A 19,240-nucleotide genomic window follows, 5' to 3' on the forward strand; every position below is an offset into this window, starting at 1 on the left:
AGCTGAGGCAGTCACCAGGGAGTAAGCACTGTCTCCCCAGCCAAGGGGTACTGTGGAGGAGACCTAGGAGCCTCCAGCAACTGAGGTAACTGGGTCCCTGAAGCTCAGAGACATTGTGGGGCTCAGCCTCACCAAACTTACAGCTGCCCTACCTGAAGGAGGGCATTATGGGATACAAGCCGCCAGTGAATGGGACTAAAGAGGTAACAAAAGGGACAGTGGTAGGAAGTAGCCCAGGGCAGGGGATTTAGATCCCTGCTGGGAGGCCTCCCCTATTCAGGGGTAGATGCAGGCAGGTCCCTGTGCTGGGACCCGGTGGAGAGGGAGGGCCTGGGTTTCCCTTCCCCACTGCCTAAAATACTGAGGCAACTTAACCTGGAAAACAAGGGGCTGGAGGTCAGACACAGCAACCAGTAGGTCACCCACTCCTTCAAGTGCCCTGTTACAAACCTGAACTATTTTCCCACTGCAAACGTGCAGCTCCAGCTGAGATGCAGCGGCAGTTTTACAGAAAGATGCACATAAAGGACTTTTGCTCTGATACCCCTTTGTTTGTGTGCAGCTCCCTCCTTCTGGTGAGGTTCAGAGGAGAGGGACTCCCTGCTGTGCACGTGCTAGGTGTGCAGCACAAGGCATTGCAGTTGTTATTACCAGGTTAGGGAATTTACATTGGTGAAGGTCAATCTGTTTTCTGCAGAATTTCAAAGTCCTGACAATGATGCTCATTTTTGTAAATTTCCTGCCCAACCCATCTTTTTATTTTGTATTAATACTAGGAAATTGCAGATGTAAGCAGTGTCTGAATGTGTTCTCCCCTGACAGCTAGCTGGGAGGGGAGACTTCAGGAGCAAACTGTATTTACACAAACACACCTACTCTGCCTAGATATCCAGCTGTGTTGCTCAAAGTGATCAGCTTGTCTGGTTTGGGGTTTCAAATCACTTTAGTACTGAATGCAGGGATAGTGAAATATTGTTATCAGTGTTGTTGTCTTTATTGTATTAGTAAAGGGGAGCAGAACTGTGCTTAGCCTGTCCCAAATGAGGGGGTCACCATCAGCGGAAAGGCATTCATAAAGCTCGCAGCTTGAATGCCAGAGCCCTGTGAGAGTAAGAAGGGTGGGGACAAGTGTTCTAGCCAGAAGGTGTGCACTCTCCCTAAGGGTTCCTGGTCTGGTTAGGAATCTTTTGTTATGTTAAGTGCTCACTAGAGCCAAGAACACTTGTGGTGAGGCAGCATTTCTGCCCAGCCTGCTTCACTGAGAACTGACAATCACTAGAAGTTGGGTGGGCTCTCAGGACACTGACATGCAGAGGTCACAGCAGAGAGGCAGGTGGCAGAAGGTGATGGCCAAGCAGAATGGCGGCTGGCAGGGCAGCCAGCTGGTGAGGAGCAGCGGCTTCTAGGGAGGCCAGAAGAGAGGAACAGTGGCTGGTGAGGCAGCCAGGCAGACCAAGTGCTCAGATGGCAGATCAAGCAAAGTGCCTTCTTCCCTGGGTAGGAGGTGAACTCACACAGATGCACCTCTGATCCCTGGGTCCTTACTGACCAAGGACAACCACTGTGAGTGGGGTGTGGTGAGGAAGCAGAGATGGGCATGGTAAAAGAACTTTTGGCTGTAGCACTCAAGAACATGAGGCAGAAGACTGCTCCACGCACACTGGGGTGGGTGCCTTACTCACAGTTTTATGATTATGAATCTTGCTTGTGGAATTTTCCCTAATTAATTTTGGGTGACTTGCCTCCTTTCATTAAAAGTTTCTTTTCTACACACAGACTCTGCTTACAAGTGGGGAAGTATTGCCTCTCAGAGGTGACCAGGGGTGTAATCTTCCCAGATTACTGGGTGGGGGCTTGAACCGGTTCTATGTCATATTGTTGAAAATTAACACCTTGCTACTAAATACGGCTCTTGTTGCTGCTGGCACCACCTGGCAGAAGGGTTACATATGCAACCCCTACCCTCTGCCCCTGCTACCCATGTGAAGAGAATGTTGAGGTTTGTCACTGAAACTTTCAAAATCCAGGAAAAGGCTAAGATTAAACACTGCCTGAGCTCCCATTGCCAGGGGGAGCTGCAAAAACTTTTGGAACTATAGGAAAATATTCTACTTACTCTTCCTTGTGCTGTGTCAGAGGAAGATATTATTCCTACTAAATGTAAGAAGAGAGAAATTTAAAATAAAGCTTATAATGTGTCGGTAGTTGTAATGTTAACTATTGAGTCACAACAAATGCCTCTTAATGGTCCAAAATGTGAGAAGTAACAGAGCAGAGGAGGGAGTGCTCTTGGCTAAATCTAGTTCTGGCCAACCTGGGAGAATCTGCCCATTCCTTGGCCACCCTATAAGGGGCTACATAAATGCCCCACCCTCTGCACCTCAGTTGTTTGGTGTCTGGGTCTGGATTTTGGCATGAGTGTAACATTTTCAAAAGTTCCTCAGAGACTTAGGAGCCTAAGTGACATTTTCCTTTTCCATTTTCTCTCCTATCTGCAATTTAGATCCATTCAAAGGGAAAGGAAAGTCGTGGCACGGAAACAATTGGAGATGAGATAATAAAAACACTCCACAGTCACACAGGGGGCTCCTCAGTGGCTGGAGACATGGACAGTAGAGCTCAGTAATAACAATAATGACAGTACTTGCTCTGTTTTTTGTTAATTTTTCATTAGGGTCACAGGCACACGATGCCCTCTGGGTTCAAGCCCTTTTGTCTCAGGGGATTTGCCTTTCGGGACTGAGCTGGCTGATTCTTACCTGAACAGGTCACTCCAGCATCCTCTCCATGACTGCAGTCACTCTTACCCCATCCCCCGTTCCTGCAGTGCCAGAGAGCAGACTCGGTACCACCACAGGCAACTTCATCCAGCCAAATTGTTCCAGAACCTGGTCCAAACAGAGCCAAGGAAGGGGCATTGACAGCAGCGCCACATCCCAACTGCTTACAAACCACCTCAGCATCTTCCATGTCCCAGTTGTCATCACACACCGTCCCCCACTGATCCTGGTGTTTAACCTCCACTCTCCCGGCACAGGGGCTACCTCCATTCACCAGCCTCAGCTCATCAGCACCTGCAAAAAGAGATACAGAGCAGGGTCAGAGCGAGCAGGGAGCCCCTTCCCCAGCGTTATCACAGCAGAGTCTGTGCTCGGCAGCAGAGGATCCGAGCCCAGAGCTGCTTTATGGCTCTACCTGATCCCGTCTCAGGACCTCACACTCGGGGCTGTCAGTGCTGCAGCTCTCGCCATTGTATCCCCACTCTGGTGGTTTGGGGTGTTTTTACCTGTCTCGTGAGAACACAATGAAAGGTGCCAACTCACGGAGTTTCCCATATTCCAAATGGCGCCATCTCCTGCCGCTGTCACTGGGGCTGATGCCAGAAAGATGCCGCCATCTTTCTACAGTCTGTCAGCATGTGGGCATGTGGCCGCCCTGAGTAAAGTTGGCATTAGGCCAATTCAACCAATTCCCCTGAACAGGGACGGCTCTAGTAATCCGGCTGCCCCAAGCAGGGCGGCATGCCACAGGGGGCGCGCTGCCGGGCGCCGGTCCCGCGGCTCCGGGGGACGTGCCTGCGGAGGGTCCGCTGGTCCCACGGCCAGCAGGGACCAGCAGACCCTCTGCAGTCATGCCTGCGGGAGGTCCGCTGGTCCGGCGGCTCCGGTGGACCTCCCGCAGGCATGACTGCGGAAGGTCCTCCGGAGCCGCCTGCCGCCCTGCCGGGAAAATGCCGCCCCACGCGCGCGCTTGGCGCGCTGGGGTCTAGAGCCGGCCCTGCCACTGAATTGGGCCCCGCCCCTAAGAGGGCCCTGCACCCAAGCCCCAATATGGCATACTGGCAAGAGCCGGTGTGCTGTACCAGGGCGGCCTGGCTTCCCCAGGGGGCAATTTAAAGGGCCTGGGGCTCCCAGCAGGGGCTGGAGCCCCAGGCCCTTTAAATTGCCACCACAGTCCCACTGCTGGAGCCCTGGGGTAGGGCTGCAGGGCTCTGGGGGCTATTTAAAAAGTCTGGGGTTCCTGTTGCTTCTACCGCCCCGGCCTCTTAAATAGCCACCGGAGCCACACCACTTCCCCAGGGCTCTTGCGGCTATTTACAGGGCCAGGGCGGTGGAAGCAGGGGAGCCCCAGGCCCTTTAAATAGCCCCCGAGCCCCAGGCTGCTGCTGCTACCCTGGTGGGGGAGGAGGGGGCACTCACCATATAGGGTGGGCTGTACCCGCAGCCAGCCCCTGCTGCACCCCTGCTCGCACCAGCCTTGCACCCCCTGCTGTACCTGGACCAGCCCCTGTCTGCAGTCAGCCCTACACCCCCTGCCCTGTCCGCACCAGCCCGTCTCCAGCCCCGCAGCCCCTGCCCGCACCAGCCCCTGCCTGCAGCCAGCCCTGCAGCCAGCCCATCTCCAGCCAGCCCCGCATGCCCTGCCCTGCCTCCAGCCCCGCACCCCCTGCCCTGTCTGCACCAGCCCGTCTCCAGCCAGCCCTGCACCCCCTGCCCTGGGACCCATACAGGTGTACACCTTAGGGTGACCAGACAGCAAGTGTAAAAAATCAGGACGGGGGTGGGGGGTAATAGGATCCTATATAAGAAAAAGACTCAAAAATCAGGACTTTGCCTATAAAATCGGGACATCTGGTCACCCTAGCAAGTTGCAGAGGGGGAAGTTTAGGTTGGACATTAGGAAAAACTTTTTCACTAGGAGGGTGGTGAAGCACTGGAATGGGTTACCTAGGGAGGTGGTGGAATCTCCTTCCTTAGAGGTTTTTAAGGTCAGGCTTGACAAAGCCCTGGCTGGGATGATTTAGTTGGGTTTGGTCCTGCTTTGAGCAGGGGGTTGGACTAGATGACCTCCTGAGGTCCCTTCCAACCCTGAGATTCTAAGATTCTATGAGTTGGCCGGAGGGAGGGGTGGGGAGGGGATTCTGGATCAAGGAGAAGAAAGAGGGTGGTGAAGGGAGAGTGTCTGTAGCAGGGGGCAGGAAGGACAGAGGGGAGGAGGGTCTGGAAAGGGCTGTAGGAAATGGAAGGAGTGAGTAGGTGGGTCTGGTTTGGGGGACAGAAAGGAGGTCGGAAGGGGAGCAGAAGAGAGAAGTGAGGAGAAGAGGGGTCTGCAGTGGAATAACAGGGAAGCAGGAGAGAGAGTAAGAAGGGAGGGGAGGGGAGGGAACAGGGATCTGAAATTGGGGCAGGAGGGAGGAGTGGAGATGGAGCACAGGATGGTCTGGACCGGGGAGCAAGGTGCATGGGGCTGGAGGGGGTTATTGAGCAGGGGACAGGAGGGAGGGGAGGAGAAGGGGGTTTAGAGAAGGGGGTCTGCATGGAGAGGTGGAGATAGGAGGGGGTCCGGAGTGGGGGACAGGAGTGAGACGTGAGGAGGGGGTGAGGAATCAGGCAGGAGGGAGAGAGGGGAAGGGGGAGGAAGTGGGGAGAGGCAGAAGGAGGTATTGGGGAGAAGAGGGGGCTCTAAAAAGGGGGAAGGAGGAGGTAGGGGTGGGGAAGGGTGATCTTATGTCGGGGCAGGAGGGAGGGGGTCTGAAGCAGGGCAGCAAGAGGGTGAGGAGGGGAGGGGTGTGGCGCAGAGGATGGGAGTGAGAGGAGGTAACCTGGAGCACAGGGAGATGGGGGAGAATGGAGGATTTGGAATGAAGTCAGGGGGTCTGATGGCGGTGGACAGGAGGTGGGGGGTTGTGGCAGGGAGACAGGAGGGAGTATTGGGGAGGGGAATGAAGTCTGGAGTAGGCAGGGGATGGGGTCAGGAGTGGGAGGGGGCAGGAGTGAAAGAGAAATGGGGAGGAGAGGGGAGGGGGCTCTACAATGGGGCCAGTGCTTCCCAGCCTCAGGCAGAGAAGCTGTGGGAGTGGGGGGGGGGGAAACCAGGGAAGTGTTGCTGTTTGCAAATGGCTAAATCAATACCTTTGCGTTTCGGTGACATTACAGTTGATGTTAATGGTTGATGTCAGTGTGAAGTTGAAGGTCCAATATCTGTAACTCACCCCTGACCAGTAACAGAAGTTCTGTGTGCGAGTGGGAACCACGCTGCATTAATTAGCTCAGTGGGTCTCAAACTATATCCCAGCCAGTCCTTCCTCTGTCAGAGAAACTGAACAAGGAGATGAGAGCGAAGGCAGTGCTGGGCAATGGACCACAGTTCCTGTTTGAGGGGTGAGGGGAGGGAAGCGCAGTCTCCAGATGAGCAGCCAGTGCAGTTTGGGTGCACTAAAGAGTGACTTTTCAGCCTGCGATTCTCACCCCCACTCTGGAGTAGAGGGAGGGTTTTAAAGTCCAAAGACAGATAGAAAAACTAGACTGGATTTTTTTTTAACCTCACAATTTTTGTTCTGTGGCACTTGGCATTACAGCCTTGTGCTTCCTTCCGGAGCTTCCTCTCCCTCCTGCCCCACACATTTCCCTCTTCCACTGGTCTCCTCCCACCCTCCTCCCCTGGGTGCTTCCCCTTCCTTTTCTCCCCTTTCTACCTGTCCTCTCTGCCCTGCATGTACAGGCTGCTCCTTCTCCAGATGAGCAGCAGACTCTGCCCCCACTCCCTGCCATTGACTTTTCTCCCAGTCGCTCTGAGTTCCACCCCCTGCCCCCAATTGTCTCTACAGCTGTTTGCATTTCTGGGGGTTGTGGAGAGGCAAAGCTGGCTGCTGGGAGGGAGGCAGTAAACAGGGACTGTGAGGATGGGCCACCTTCTGCCATGCAGTCCTGGGATATTGCCTGGGATAACTGGCCCCCAGGACAGGGTTTGAGGATCCAGGACTGTCTCTGAGACTGTGAGCAAGTATGGGCATCATTAGTATGCCTAGGAGCTACGGCTACATGCAGAGTTCCCCTGTGACCCCTGGAACAGGCTGGTTGCATCAGTGGATGGCTGAGCCGAGGACACAATGTTTAAGGAGCCTCCATGGAGCTTAGAGAACAGTGCAGTTCACACAAGTACATGGCCAGACCATCCTGCTCCTTTAATGCCAAGCAAATACAAAGTGGTCCCTTTGCTGCAATCCATAGGGAAGGTTATTTAGGTGCTACTCTGTTCAGTCCAGTCCCAAAGGAAACCCCCTGGGCCTGATCTGTACTAGGAAAAAAGGGGATTTTCTCAGCCAAGTTAACTCAGTGACATTTACTTATGGTAGGACCCAAGGCTAAGTGCCCACACAGTCCTGTTTCCCTGCACACAGTTAACCTAACAACAGCCGGCAGTTTCAATGCTCAGAAGTCCCCAGCCTGCCCCTCCAGCAAGCGCCAACAAGCTTCCTTGCTCCCTTCTAGGATCCTGGTCACAACTCCTTCTACTGGCTTCTCCCTCCAACAGACACAGTCCAACACCAATATCCTGGCCCCTGCACTGGCAACAAGGGAAACCCCTGGCTAGCTCTGCCCTGACCATGTGGCCAGTGCCTTGGGCAATAGCCTCCACTGACTGCAGATGTTTTTACTACATAAAGGATTTTGATGGTTCTGTCTATTGAGCCTAATAGAGTGTGCTTGGTCCAGCCATTGGCTTTCTTGAGGTCTGTGATTCGCTTTCAATCCAAGTCCCCGTGATGACAGCCATTACCACCTTTCAGGACAACAATCACATTTGCATACTGCACCTATTATATGCTGGTTCCACTTCTGTGGACCAACTTAGAATAATGACCCCACCCAGCACTCTGAATGTTGGGGAAATTCAGATCCAGGTCTGGGAGTGAAACCTGCAGTTTTGGTCCATCCCTGATATTTTCTCATTTGTTTGCCTGGAGCTCACATAATTGTATTATGTTTGCCTGGAGACCAAATGTTTGTTTTCCCACACAATTTAAAGAAGTCAATAATTGTGAAACGCTATTGTGACGGGTTCCCCCTGGGGTGCAACCTGGAACTGGGGTACCTCTAAGCCCTTCAGCCTGCACTTTCACCAGCATTCACACAGGTAGGGACACACCCAGCTGCAGTTACATACAGGCTCTCTAACCACCAGCTTCCCAGCCTCGGACCCCAGAGAAGTACTGTCCTGTCCTGGTCAAATCTGGCCAGAATATTGGTTTAAAACCTGGTCCACCTCTCCCTCAATGTGAAGAGAACAATGTACACTTGTAGTAACCAAGTAGAGATTTTACCCACCACTCCAGTCAAAGTTTAGATTAAAACAAAAACAAGTTTGTTAACTACAAAAGATAGATTTTAAGTGATTATAAGTGATAGCAAACAGATCAAAGCAGATTACCTAGCAAATAAACAAAAATGCAATCTAAGCTTAATATACTAGATAGATTGGATATGAATAGCAGATTTTCACCCTAACTGATGGTACAGGAAGACTTGCAGATTCTTAAGGCATAAGATACACTTGTTTTGCAGCTTGGAATCCACAGGTGTTTCATACACAGGCTAGAAATCCCTTTAGTCTGTGTCCAGAACTTCCCCCTTTCAGTCTTTGGTCCTCAGGTGTTTCCAGGAGTCTTCTTGTGTGGTGAGTGAAGACCCCAGATGAAATCACTCCATGCCTTTACATAGCTTTTGCCTATGGCAGGAACCCTTGTTTAAAAGCTTGGAACACAACTGAGCCACTTGAGCTAATGTAACTGACAGCAGTAGTAGGTTGTCATCCTCTTTGTTAACCAGCACTAGATGAGGATCAGAAGATTTTTTTGGAGGGTTTGACAAATATTTTCTGACAGCAGGGGAATGGCAAAACTCAGGGATACTGGGTTCCATTCCAGGCTCTGGAGAGGTGTGTTCTCTAGTGGTCACAGACCTGTCTTCCCCTTTTCTAACAAGCCTAACTCCTTGTGTACCCACCCCTACAACCTGTCTCTTCCCCATCCCTTGCTCTGTGTCCCAGTATCATTCTTCTTGTCTATCAAGTTCCAGTCTCCACTTCTCAAGCTTCTCATCCCCAATCCCAGTCTCCTGGACAAGGCAATTCTAGACTTCACCTCTGGGTTCCCCAGCCAAGTCCCAGATTCCCCCCTGTTCTCTGTGCTGCCCCTCCCCTCTGGGGTCCTCAGCTGATCTGCATCTCCTGCTGACAGTGTGATGCAGACACTGCTTTAAGTCAATGTAAGTTATATTGTTTGGGTGGGAGGTCTTTCCACATGCCTGAGTGACATAACTTACATCAACCTTAAGCAGTAGTGTAGACAGGGCCTCAGTGCGGAGCCACACCGTCCTCATGGACACTTGGTGCATGGCAGGACAGTGCAGGGTAGATTTAAACCCCTGCTCATAGGTGTCAACACTATGGGTGCCCCAGCTTCCCACAGACTAAATGTTCATGTAGATCTGCTCTCAGTATCCCCCACCCCACCCTGGCTGCTTATTCCAGTCTCATTGCCCAGTGAGTCTTAGACTCCCCTGATACCCCAGTTCCTGATCTGATCTGTTTTTCCTCATCCACCCCATTCCTCCCCACTGGGCTTTCCAGTCTCAGACTCCTCACCCAATCTCCTTGATCAAGTTACAGTCTCTCCCCACCCACTCCCTGTCCTAATCACCCTGCCTAGCCAATCCTAGTCTCTTTCCCCCTCCTCCAAGTCCCAGTCTCCTTGCCCAGCCAGTCCCCATCTCCCACTTTCTCTCCCAGTCCCAGTTTCTCTCCATCCACCAGCCTCCAGGCTCAGATATTCCCCCTGCATCCTTATCCTCATCTACTTTCCCTTGTCACCCCCTGCATTCAATTCAGGTGGCTTCCTCCTCATATTGTCTGGGCCCAATAGGTGGAAACAGTCACTCTCATCGCAGTTCTAGTGCCTGATGCCACATAGCAGCCAGGAGCATATTTTCAGCATAATGTTATTGTTTACAGATCTTGCCACTGCTTCAACCACTCTTTGGGGTCTGTCACCTTGTTGTGGTGAAGGGGCTTGTGTGCTCCAATATTCCTCAGAGCTATGCTCTCTGGAGCTTCATTTATCTTCAACTTTGGTATAACGAGAAGATTTCAGAAGACTTGAGAAATACTAACATTGTAACAATCTTTAAAAATGGAGATAAGTTGGAGTGTGGAAATTTTCGTGTCATTGCCTTGTTATCTACAGTAGGGGAAATTCTTGCACATATCCTCTTAAACTAATTACTTTCCTTTGCTGAGGAAATATTGCCAGAATCTCAGTGTGGTTTTAGACAATCCTGCAGGACAACCGACATGATCTTCATTGCCCACCAAATCCAGGAAAAGTCTCAGGAGCAAAATCAGGACCTGTACATGTCCTTCATCGATTTGACAAAGGCCTTCGACTCTGTCAATTGCAAAGCCCTGTGAAAGGTGCTAGCCAGATTTGGCAGCCCTCCACAATTTATTCAGGGCCTAAGGCTTCTTCATGATGACTGCCACTATTCTCTGTCATGGCCTTGAGAGGGGTCCTTTTCTCATCAAAACTGGGGTTAAGCAAGGATGTATTATTGCTGCAACCCTGTTATCCATTTATTTAGCAGTCATTTTGGTCATTCTTAAAGACTGCCTCCACACTGGAGTTGACATTCAATATAGAATGGATAGGCAGCTTATTAATCTTTGACTTTTCTGCTCAAAGTCTAAAGTCCTCAGGGCGTCCATTACTGATCTTCAGTATGCTGATGACTGTGTCATCGTCATACACACTGAGAATGACCTTCAGTCCTCACTGGATTTTTTTGCACAAGCTTACCGAAGCCTATGACTCTCACTCAAATATCAAGAAAACTAAAGTGCTCCATCAGTCTGCTTCAGGCCTTGCACATGAGCCACCACAAATCACCATAGAGGGACAGACTTTGGAGAGAGTTGAGGACTTCTGTTACCTCGGTAGCCAACTTTCTCAAAATGCAAAAACTGACAGTGAGATCCAGTACGGAATCCATTGCACAAGTCCTTCCATGAGGAATCTGCTCTGGTGCATTTTCACAGACTGTGACCTACAGCAGGACCCCAAAATCAGGTCTGTGAGATAATTGTTATTCCTACACTCCTTTATAGATGTGAAACCTGGGTGACCTATCAACAGCACCTCAAGAGTCTGGAGAGGTACCACCAAAGCTGCCTCTGAGAGATCCTTTGCATCAAGTGGGAAGATTGCTGCACTAACATCAGGATCCGCAATCACCAATTCCACTGGGCTGGATATTCTATGCTTATGCCAGACTCTCGCCTCCCAAAACAAGCCCTTTACTCTCAGCTCATCGATGGTCAGAGATCATGTGGTAGTCAGAGGAAACTCTACAAAGAAACACTGAAAGTGTATCTGAAGAAAACTCATGTGGACATCACAAGCTGGGAGGAGCAAGGAACCAACTGATCTCAATGGCACCACATACTCCACCAGGCAGTGGCCTGCTTTGAGGAGAAGTGCCTTGCTCTTGAAGTTGAAAAGAGAAAGAGAAGGAAGGAAAGAAAAAGAACTTTCTCCCAGCAGGCAGCTGACCCATCAGGAAACGTCTGTACCTACTGCGGGCAGATCTATGGTTCCAGGATTGGACTCCTGTCCCATATGTAAATCGATGATGGCAATGCTGATGCTGCAACCAATGAGGCAGTCATAGGTTTCACCCCCACTTAGAGCTGTTGGGTTCCAAAATGGGGACCTGCATGGACTCCCCTAAACTAAAATCCTAGTTTAGATCTGGTAAAAGCTGCCACCACCCAATAATGTACGTGTATTGGGACACAGTCCTTCCCCAAAATCCTTGGGGATCCCAAGAGCCCCAAATCCATGGAGTTCTTACACCTAGGAGAAAAAAACCATTCCCCCCTGCTTCCTCCCCCCTCCCTTTTCCTAGGAGAGATACCGGGATCCAGCTACAGAGGGATGCCCTCCTCCTCCCTCCTCCCCTTTCCCTGAGAATTCACCCAAGGAAAGATCAACCAAGTCCTTTACAGAAAAGATTTATTAAAGAATAAAAAGAAAGTAACTGTCTCTGTAATACCAAGATGGAACAATACACAGGGTCTAAACTTATCAATCTTTGGAGAGAATCCCCCCTCCTTTCTTTCTTAGTAAAAGCAATAACAGTACAGAATTAAAGAAATTCTATAGCAAAACACACAATTGCAAATGTAGAAATCAAATTATAAGACTAATCCGCCTTTCTAATTAATACTCACTATTGAATAGTAGGAACTACTCCAGGAGAACTTGGAGACATGTCTGGCCTCTCTTAGATCCAAAGAGAGCACAGAGCCAGCAAGGAACACAGACAAAGGCTTCCCTCCACAGAGATTTGAAATTATCCTGTCCCTTGATTGGTCCTCTGGTCAGGTGTTTCTCAGGTTACTGAGCTTGTTAACCCTTTCCAGGTAAAAGAAACCTTAACCCTGATCTGTTTATTTATGACACGCCCCCCAAATCGCAGACAGTGGGGGAACCACACTGGCGGTGATTTCCTTCTAGAACTTTAAAATAAACAGATTAACAAAACACATGCACTATTACATATACTACTAAGTATGTAAACAACAAGATATTTGACATTCAAGAACACTTTTTAACCATTTGACCGGACATACTTGGCAACGTCCTTGCCCATCCCCTCCCAGAGGAAGGACTTTCCCAAGCTGTCCTTGGTTCTGTTCACCCCAGAATGACCACTGGGATGTCATGGCCCAAGCTTAAGAGCTTGTCCCGGTACTTAGTTGGAACTGCCAACTGTTTTTGAGGATGCTGGCCTTTCTGGTGTCCACCAGAAAGAATCTTCTTATATAAAAGTCCTTGTTCTACAACAAACTGGGATTGATTAGAAGAGCTGAGAGGCAGTGGGTTGCTCCATGCCGCCGCCCAAGCTTTTTTAAGGCTGGCATCGGCTTCCTGCTCAGTCTGGAACTGTTCCCTTGAGGCTGGAGACACCAGTTCCTCCTTAGACTGTGGACTTGGGCTTGGTCCCTCTGGAAGCGATGTAGGTGATGAGGTTGTTTCCGTTGACTGTGGACCGCTCTCCGCTGGTGCACAAGGTGATATTTCAGGCTCTGGCTGAGCCTCTTGGGTAGAGTTGTCTGCTGCTTCTGCCAGTTCAGGCCCGCTGGCGCCCTCTGGCGATGAGGTTGGTGACGGGTTTGCAAGCGCTGGCGTCAGTGCTGGCAATGGTTCTGCCGCTGGTTGCTCTTCCAGTTCTGGTTCTGGGACTGGATGTACTATGGCTGCTGTAGTTGTTGGCATGAGATCCGGTTCCACCACCTTTGTCTGGGTCTCTGGTAACACAGACGGGGCCCTGGTGGACGGCTCAGGAACAGGGATGGGAGTGGAAGCTTGTTTGCCCTGACTGCGGGTGACCACTCCCCCCCTCTTGGCCAGCTTCACATGGTTGGCCAAGTCTTCCCCCAGTAGCATGGGGATGGAATAATTGTCATAGACAGGAAAAGTCCACTTTCCTGACCAGTCCTTGTACTGGTCTTCAGGGATGCTGTACCCATGGCAGGTCCTTTTAACATTTTTTAAGAAGGCCTCAGTGTCCTCACCTGCCATGTAGGTGGGAAATTTCTTGGGATGGGGAACAGTGCCTGGAGAAGGATTGTTAGGGTTGGCTGGAACATTTGGGTTAGCTCCTGCTAATTCCAGGGCTTGCTGGTGGGCCTCCCTCTGGAGCTCCAACGCCCTCCTGTGGTCAGCCTCTTGCTTCTTCATTTCTCTCCTGTGGTCAGCCTCTGCCCTGGCCATTTCTGCCTTAAGTAGCTTCATCTGTTTTTGATGTGCTTTCTCCTTTCCATCTGCTTGCGCCTGGCCAGTTGCAGTTTAACTGTTTTACTGGTACTCATGTTTGTGCTTTCTGGTGCTGGCCACACCCCTCTGCAGTCAGTGAATTTTTTGTGTGGCTTGCTGGTGTTGCTTTCTGGTGCTGGCCACACCCCTCTGCAGTCAGTGAACTGGTTCCCCCAATTCCTACCCCTTTCTATTCCCGGATAGACTGAATAGAAAAGAAACAAAAACTCTGTATTTGCATTTGGTGTTATGCTGATGTAGCTGGTTCACAGCTACCAACTGTGCTTTAGACTGAGAAAGAGAAAAAAAATGTCCCCCTCCTCCTCACAGCACTAAACAAACCGGTTTTGCAACTGTCTCTTGCAAATTGCTAAGTACCCTCTCAGTAGGTGTCCCTTCTAACAAAAGCCTTGTTAGAAAACCCTACACCTCCTTTTCCTCAAGCTGCCTGTCCAAGCAACCAGAAAGAAAAACTGCTTTAAACCCCCTTTGGTAGAAAAGCCTTGCCTCTGTATGTCTCTCAGGTTTGTCACCGCTGCCAACCATGTCATAGGTTACACCCCCACTTAGAACTGTTGGGTTCCAAAATGGGGACCTGCATGGACTCCCCTAAACTAAAATCCTAGTTTAGATCTGGTAAAAGCTGCCACCACCCAATAATGTACGTGTATTGGGACACAGTCCTTCCCCAAAATCCTTGGGGATCCCAAGAGCCCCAAATCCATGGAGTTCTTACACCTTGGAGAAATAAACCATTCCCCCCTGCTTCCTTCCCCCTCCCTTTTCCTAGGAGAGATACCGGGATCCAACTACAGAGGGATGCCCTCCTCCTCCCTCCTCCCCTTTCCCTGAGAATTCACCCAAGGAAAGATCAACCAAGTCCTTAACAGAAAAGATTTATTAAAGAATAAAAAGAAAGTAACTGTCTCTGTAATACCAAGATGAAACAATACACAGGGTCTAAACTTATCAATCTTGGGAGAGAATCCCCCCTCCTTTCTTTCTTAGTAAAAGCAATAACAGTACAGAATTAAAGAAATTCTATAGCAAAACACACAATTGCAAATGTAGAAATCAAATTATAAGACTAATCCGCCTTTCTAATTAATACTCACTATTGAATAGTAGGAACTACTCCAGGAGAACTTGGAGACATGTCTGGCCTCTCTTAGATCCAAAGAGAGCACAGAGCCAACAAGGAACACAGACAAAGGCTTCCCTCCACAGAGATTTGAAATTATCCTGTCCCTTGATTGGTCCTCTGGTCAGGTGTTTCTCAGGTTACTGAGCTTGTTAACCCTTTCCAGGTAAAAGAGACCTTAACCCTGATCTGTTTATTTATGACAGAGGCTGTGGGTCTACATACAACAGGCTCTTTCACTGTGCATCCCTGATTCACTCCCAGGGCACCGTCCAGCCTGTGCACTGACTGAGGCAGAGATCTTGGTAGAGGAGAATGTTTTGGCAAAGTCTGGTATTAATCCAACCAGAAATGAGAAGTGAAAGCTGGACGAGAAGAGGTTGAGAGCGTCAAAGTTGCTGAGGTAATGTCTTTTATTGGACCAACTCTTGTTGGTGAAAGAGACAAGCTTCTGAGCTTACACATAGCTCGTCTCTGTAGGATCAAAAGTTTGTCTCTCTCCAACAGAAATGAGTCCAATAGAAGATATTACCTATCTGCCTCCCTACCTGAGGGGAAGGGTCACTAGCTTGCCAGCCAAGGCAGCCACCAGGGAGTAAGTGCTGGCTCCCTGGCCAAGGGGGACTGTGGAGGAGACCTAGGAGCCTCCTGCAATGAGGTAACTGGGTCCCTGAAGCTCAGAGACATTGTGGGGTTCAGTATCACCAAACTTGCAGCTGCCCCATGTGAAGGAGCCAGGGACCGCAGCACGAGGCCACCCAAGATCCACGAGAGGGTGCTATGGGGTACAAGCCACCAGTGAATGGGACTAGAGGGGCCATGCCCCAAACAAAAGGGACAGTGGTAGGAAGTAGCCCAGGGCAGGGGATTTAGATCCCTGCTGGGAGGCCTCCCCTATTCAGGGGTAGATGCATGCAGGACCCTGGGCTGGGACCTGGTAGAGAGGGAGGGCCTGGGTTTTCCTACCCCACTGCCTAAAAGACTGAGGCAACTTAACCTGGAAAACAAGGGGCTGGAGGTCAGATGCATCAACCAGTAGGTTGCCCGCCCCTTCAAGCGCCCTGTTACAAACCCAAACTTTATTCCCACTGCAAATGTGCAGCTCCCTCTGAGATGCAGGCGCAACATTACAGAAAGGTGTACAGAAGGGACTTTTGCTCTGATACCCTTTGATTCTTGTGCAGCTCCCTCCTCCTGGTGAGGTTCAGAGGAGAGAGACTCTCTGCTGTGCACTTGCTAGGTGTGCAGCACAAGGCATTGCAATTGTTATTACCAGGTTGGGGAATTTACATTGGTGAAGGTCAATCTGTTTTCTGCAGAGCTTCAAACTCCTGGCAATTAATTTCTGTAAAGTTAACACCCATCCCGGCTTTTTTATTTAAAAAAAAATACTAAGAAATTGCATAAAACCCCTGTCTCCCCTCACCCCCCGCCCCCCGATTGTGAAGAGTGTATCCATGTTTGTCATTGAAACATTCAAAATCCAGGAAAGACTTGAGATTAAACACTTCCCTGAGCTCCCATTGCCAGGGGGAGCAGCTAAAACTTTTGGAACTAAGGGAAAATATTCTACTCTTCCTTGTGCTATACTTACCGGAAGATATTATTCCTACCAAATGTTAAGAAGAGAGAAGTTAAAAATAAAACGTGTAATGGGTCTGTAGCTGTAATGTTAACTACTGAGTCACAACAAATGCCTCCATAATATGATATTCCTGTGCTGTGTAGGGTTGAGGTATATTTTTGGCTGAGCTCTCTGTGCTATGCCAGATCCACAGGGTATCAGAGGTTTTGAAATTTTCTATTACTGGTTAGTCCAAAATGTGAGAAGTAACAGAGCAGACCAGGGAGTGCTCTCAGCTAAATCTAATTCTGGCCAGTCTGGGAGAATCTGCCCATTCGTCAGTCACTTTATGAGGATGGCAAAGGGGCTACATAAATACCCCACCCTCTGTACCTCTGTGGTTGGGTGTTTGGGCCTGTTTTTTGGCAGGAGTGTAACATTTTCAAAAGTGCCTCAGTGACTTAGGATCCTAAGTGACATTTTCCTTTTCCATTTTCTCTCGTATCTGCATTTTTAGACCCATTCAGAGGAGAAGGGAAAGGGAAAATGTGGCACTGAAACAACTGGAGATGAGATAATGAAAACGCTTCACAGTCACACAGGGGGCTCCTAAGTGGCCAGAGACATGAACAGTAATAAGTACAGCTCAGTAATAGCAATAATGACAGGACTTGCTCTGGTTTTTGTTCATTTCTCATTAGGGTCACAGGCACAACATGGTGCAATCTGGGTTCAAGCCCTTTTGTCTCAGGGAATTTGCCTTTCAGGACTGAGCTGGCTGATTCTTACCTGAACAAGTCACTCCAGCATCCTCTCCATGACCACAGTCACTCTGATCCCATCCCCTGTTCCTGCAGTGCCAGAGCGCAGACTCGGTACCATCACAGGCAACGTCATCCAGCCAAATTGGTCCAGGTCCTGCTCCAAAATGAGCACTAAGATGGACACTGACAGCAGCTCCACATCCCAACTGCTTACAGACAACTCCAGCATCTGCCATGTCCCAGCCATCATCACACACCGTCCCCCACTGATCCTGGTGCTTAACCTCCACTCTTCCGGCACAGGGGCTGCCTCCATCCACCAACCTCAGCTCCTCAGCACCTGCAAAGAGAGACACAGAGAAGGGTCAGAGCGAGCAGGGAGCCCCCTCTCCAGTGTTATCACAGCAGAGTTTGCACCTGGCAGCAGAGGATCCGCGCCCAGAGCCAGGAGAATGGGACATGCCCAGAGCTACCTCATGACGCCACCTTCTCACATCTCAGGGCCTCACACTTGGGGCTGTCAGTGCTGCAGCTCTCACCATTTTATCCCCACTCTGGCAATTTTTGGTGTTTTTACCTGTCTCATGAGAACACGATGAAAGACACCAACTCACTGACTTTCCCTTATTCCAAATGGTGCCATCTCCTGTCACTGTCACTGGGGCTGAAGCCAGTGAGATGCCGCCATCTCCCTACAGTCTGTCGCCATGTGAAGCCGCCTTGAGTAAAGCTGGCTGCTATCTACCACTAAAGCCCACAGGGAACAGGGCTGTCTCTGTGTGGCTGAGGGGGCTGGGGAGGACCCAGGGACCATGATGTGCAGCAGAGACCCTGTGAAAGGAGTATGGGGAGAGTGAGGGGAGCAGGGTACTGGGGGGACAGGAGGCAGATTCAAGGGTTGCAAGGGAATGGGGTAAAGATGATGAGTCATCCAGAGGGAGGGGTGGGGAGGGGGTTCTGGAGCAATGGGAGGAAAGAGGGTGGGGAAGGGAGAGAGAGTTTGTAGCAGGGGGGAGGAGGGTCTGGAAAGGGGGGTTGGAAGAGGCAGGAGTGAGGAGGTGGGTCTGGAGTGGGGGTAGGAAGGAGGTCAGAAAATGGGGGCAGGAGGGAGAAGTGGGGAGAGGAGGGTGTCTGCAATGGGGGTTAACAGGGAAGCAGATAAGAAGGTCAGAAGGGAGGGGAGGGGACAGGGATCTGAAATTGAGGCAGGAGGGAGGAGTGGAGATGGAGCACAGGGTGGTCTGGAGAGAGAGCAGGAAGCATGGGACTGGAGGGAGTTACTGAGCAGGGGGTAGGAGGGAGGGGAGGTGATAGGAGTTTGAAGAAGGGGGTCTGCATGGAGAAGTGGAAAGAGGAGGTGGTCTGGAGTGGGGGAGAGGAGTGAGAAGTGAGGAGGGGGTGAGGAATCGGGCAGGAGGGAGAGGGGGAAAGGAGAGAGCGGGGGGCAGAAGGAGGCATGGGGAGAAGAGGGGGCTCTAAAATGGGGGAAGGAGGAGGTGGGGGGAAGGGTGATCATGTGTAGAGTGAGGAGGGAGGGGGTCTGAAACAGGGCAGCAAGAGGTTGAGGAGGGGAGGGGTGTGGAGCAGAGGATGGGAGGGAGGGGAAGTAGCCTGGAACAGGGGCACATGAGGGAGCATTGGGCAGGATGGTGGAGTCAGGATGGAGTGGGGGGGATGGTCTGGTGCCGGTGGACAGGAGGTAGGGGAGCGGTTCTGGAACAGAGGATAGGAGGGAGTATTGGGGAGGGGAATGGAGTCTGGAGTAGGCAGGGGATGGGGGCAGGAGTGGGAGGGAGAAAGAGCAAAGGAGAGATGCAGATGACAGGGAGGGGGCTCTACAATGGGGGCAGTGCTTCCCAGTCCCAGGCAGAGAAGTTGCGGGGCTGGGGTGGGGGGAGCCTGGGAAGTGTTGCTATCTGCAAATGGCTAAATTAATCCCGTCGTGTTCCGGTGACATTATAGCTGATGTGAATGGTTGATGTCAGTGTGAAGGTCTCCATTATCTGTAACTCCCCCCGAACAGTAATAGAAGTTCTGTGTGTCAGTGTGAACCTCATAATTATTGTTCTGTGGAGCTTGGCATTACAGCTTGTGCTTCCCACAGGAGCTTCCTGTCC

The 19,240-nt window shown here is 50.7% G+C and overlaps 1 protein-coding gene across 1 annotated transcript in view; it reads right to left on the reverse strand.

Moving 5' to 3' along the window:
* LOC123347352 (scavenger receptor cysteine-rich type 1 protein M130-like) overlaps positions 1–17,832 on the reverse strand; it is a 71,954-nt gene extending 54,122 nt beyond the window's left edge. The window contains exons 1-3 of the mRNA XM_044984799.1: positions 17,820–17,832; positions 17,149–17,463; positions 2,760–3,074 (exon numbers count right to left, since the gene is read on the reverse strand). Coding sequence (XP_044840734.1) covers positions 2,760–3,074; positions 17,149–17,463; positions 17,820–17,832 — 643 coding nt within the window. The remainder of the gene's footprint in view (positions 1–2,759; positions 3,075–17,148; positions 17,464–17,819) is intronic.
* Positions 17,833–19,240: the final 1,408 nt, after the last annotated feature.

The sequence above is a fragment of the Mauremys mutica genome, chromosome 1 (genome assembly GCF_020497125.1).
Source record: "Mauremys mutica isolate MM-2020 ecotype Southern chromosome 1, ASM2049712v1, whole genome shotgun sequence".
Classification (NCBI taxonomy): domain Eukaryota; kingdom Metazoa; phylum Chordata; order Testudines; family Geoemydidae; genus Mauremys; species Mauremys mutica.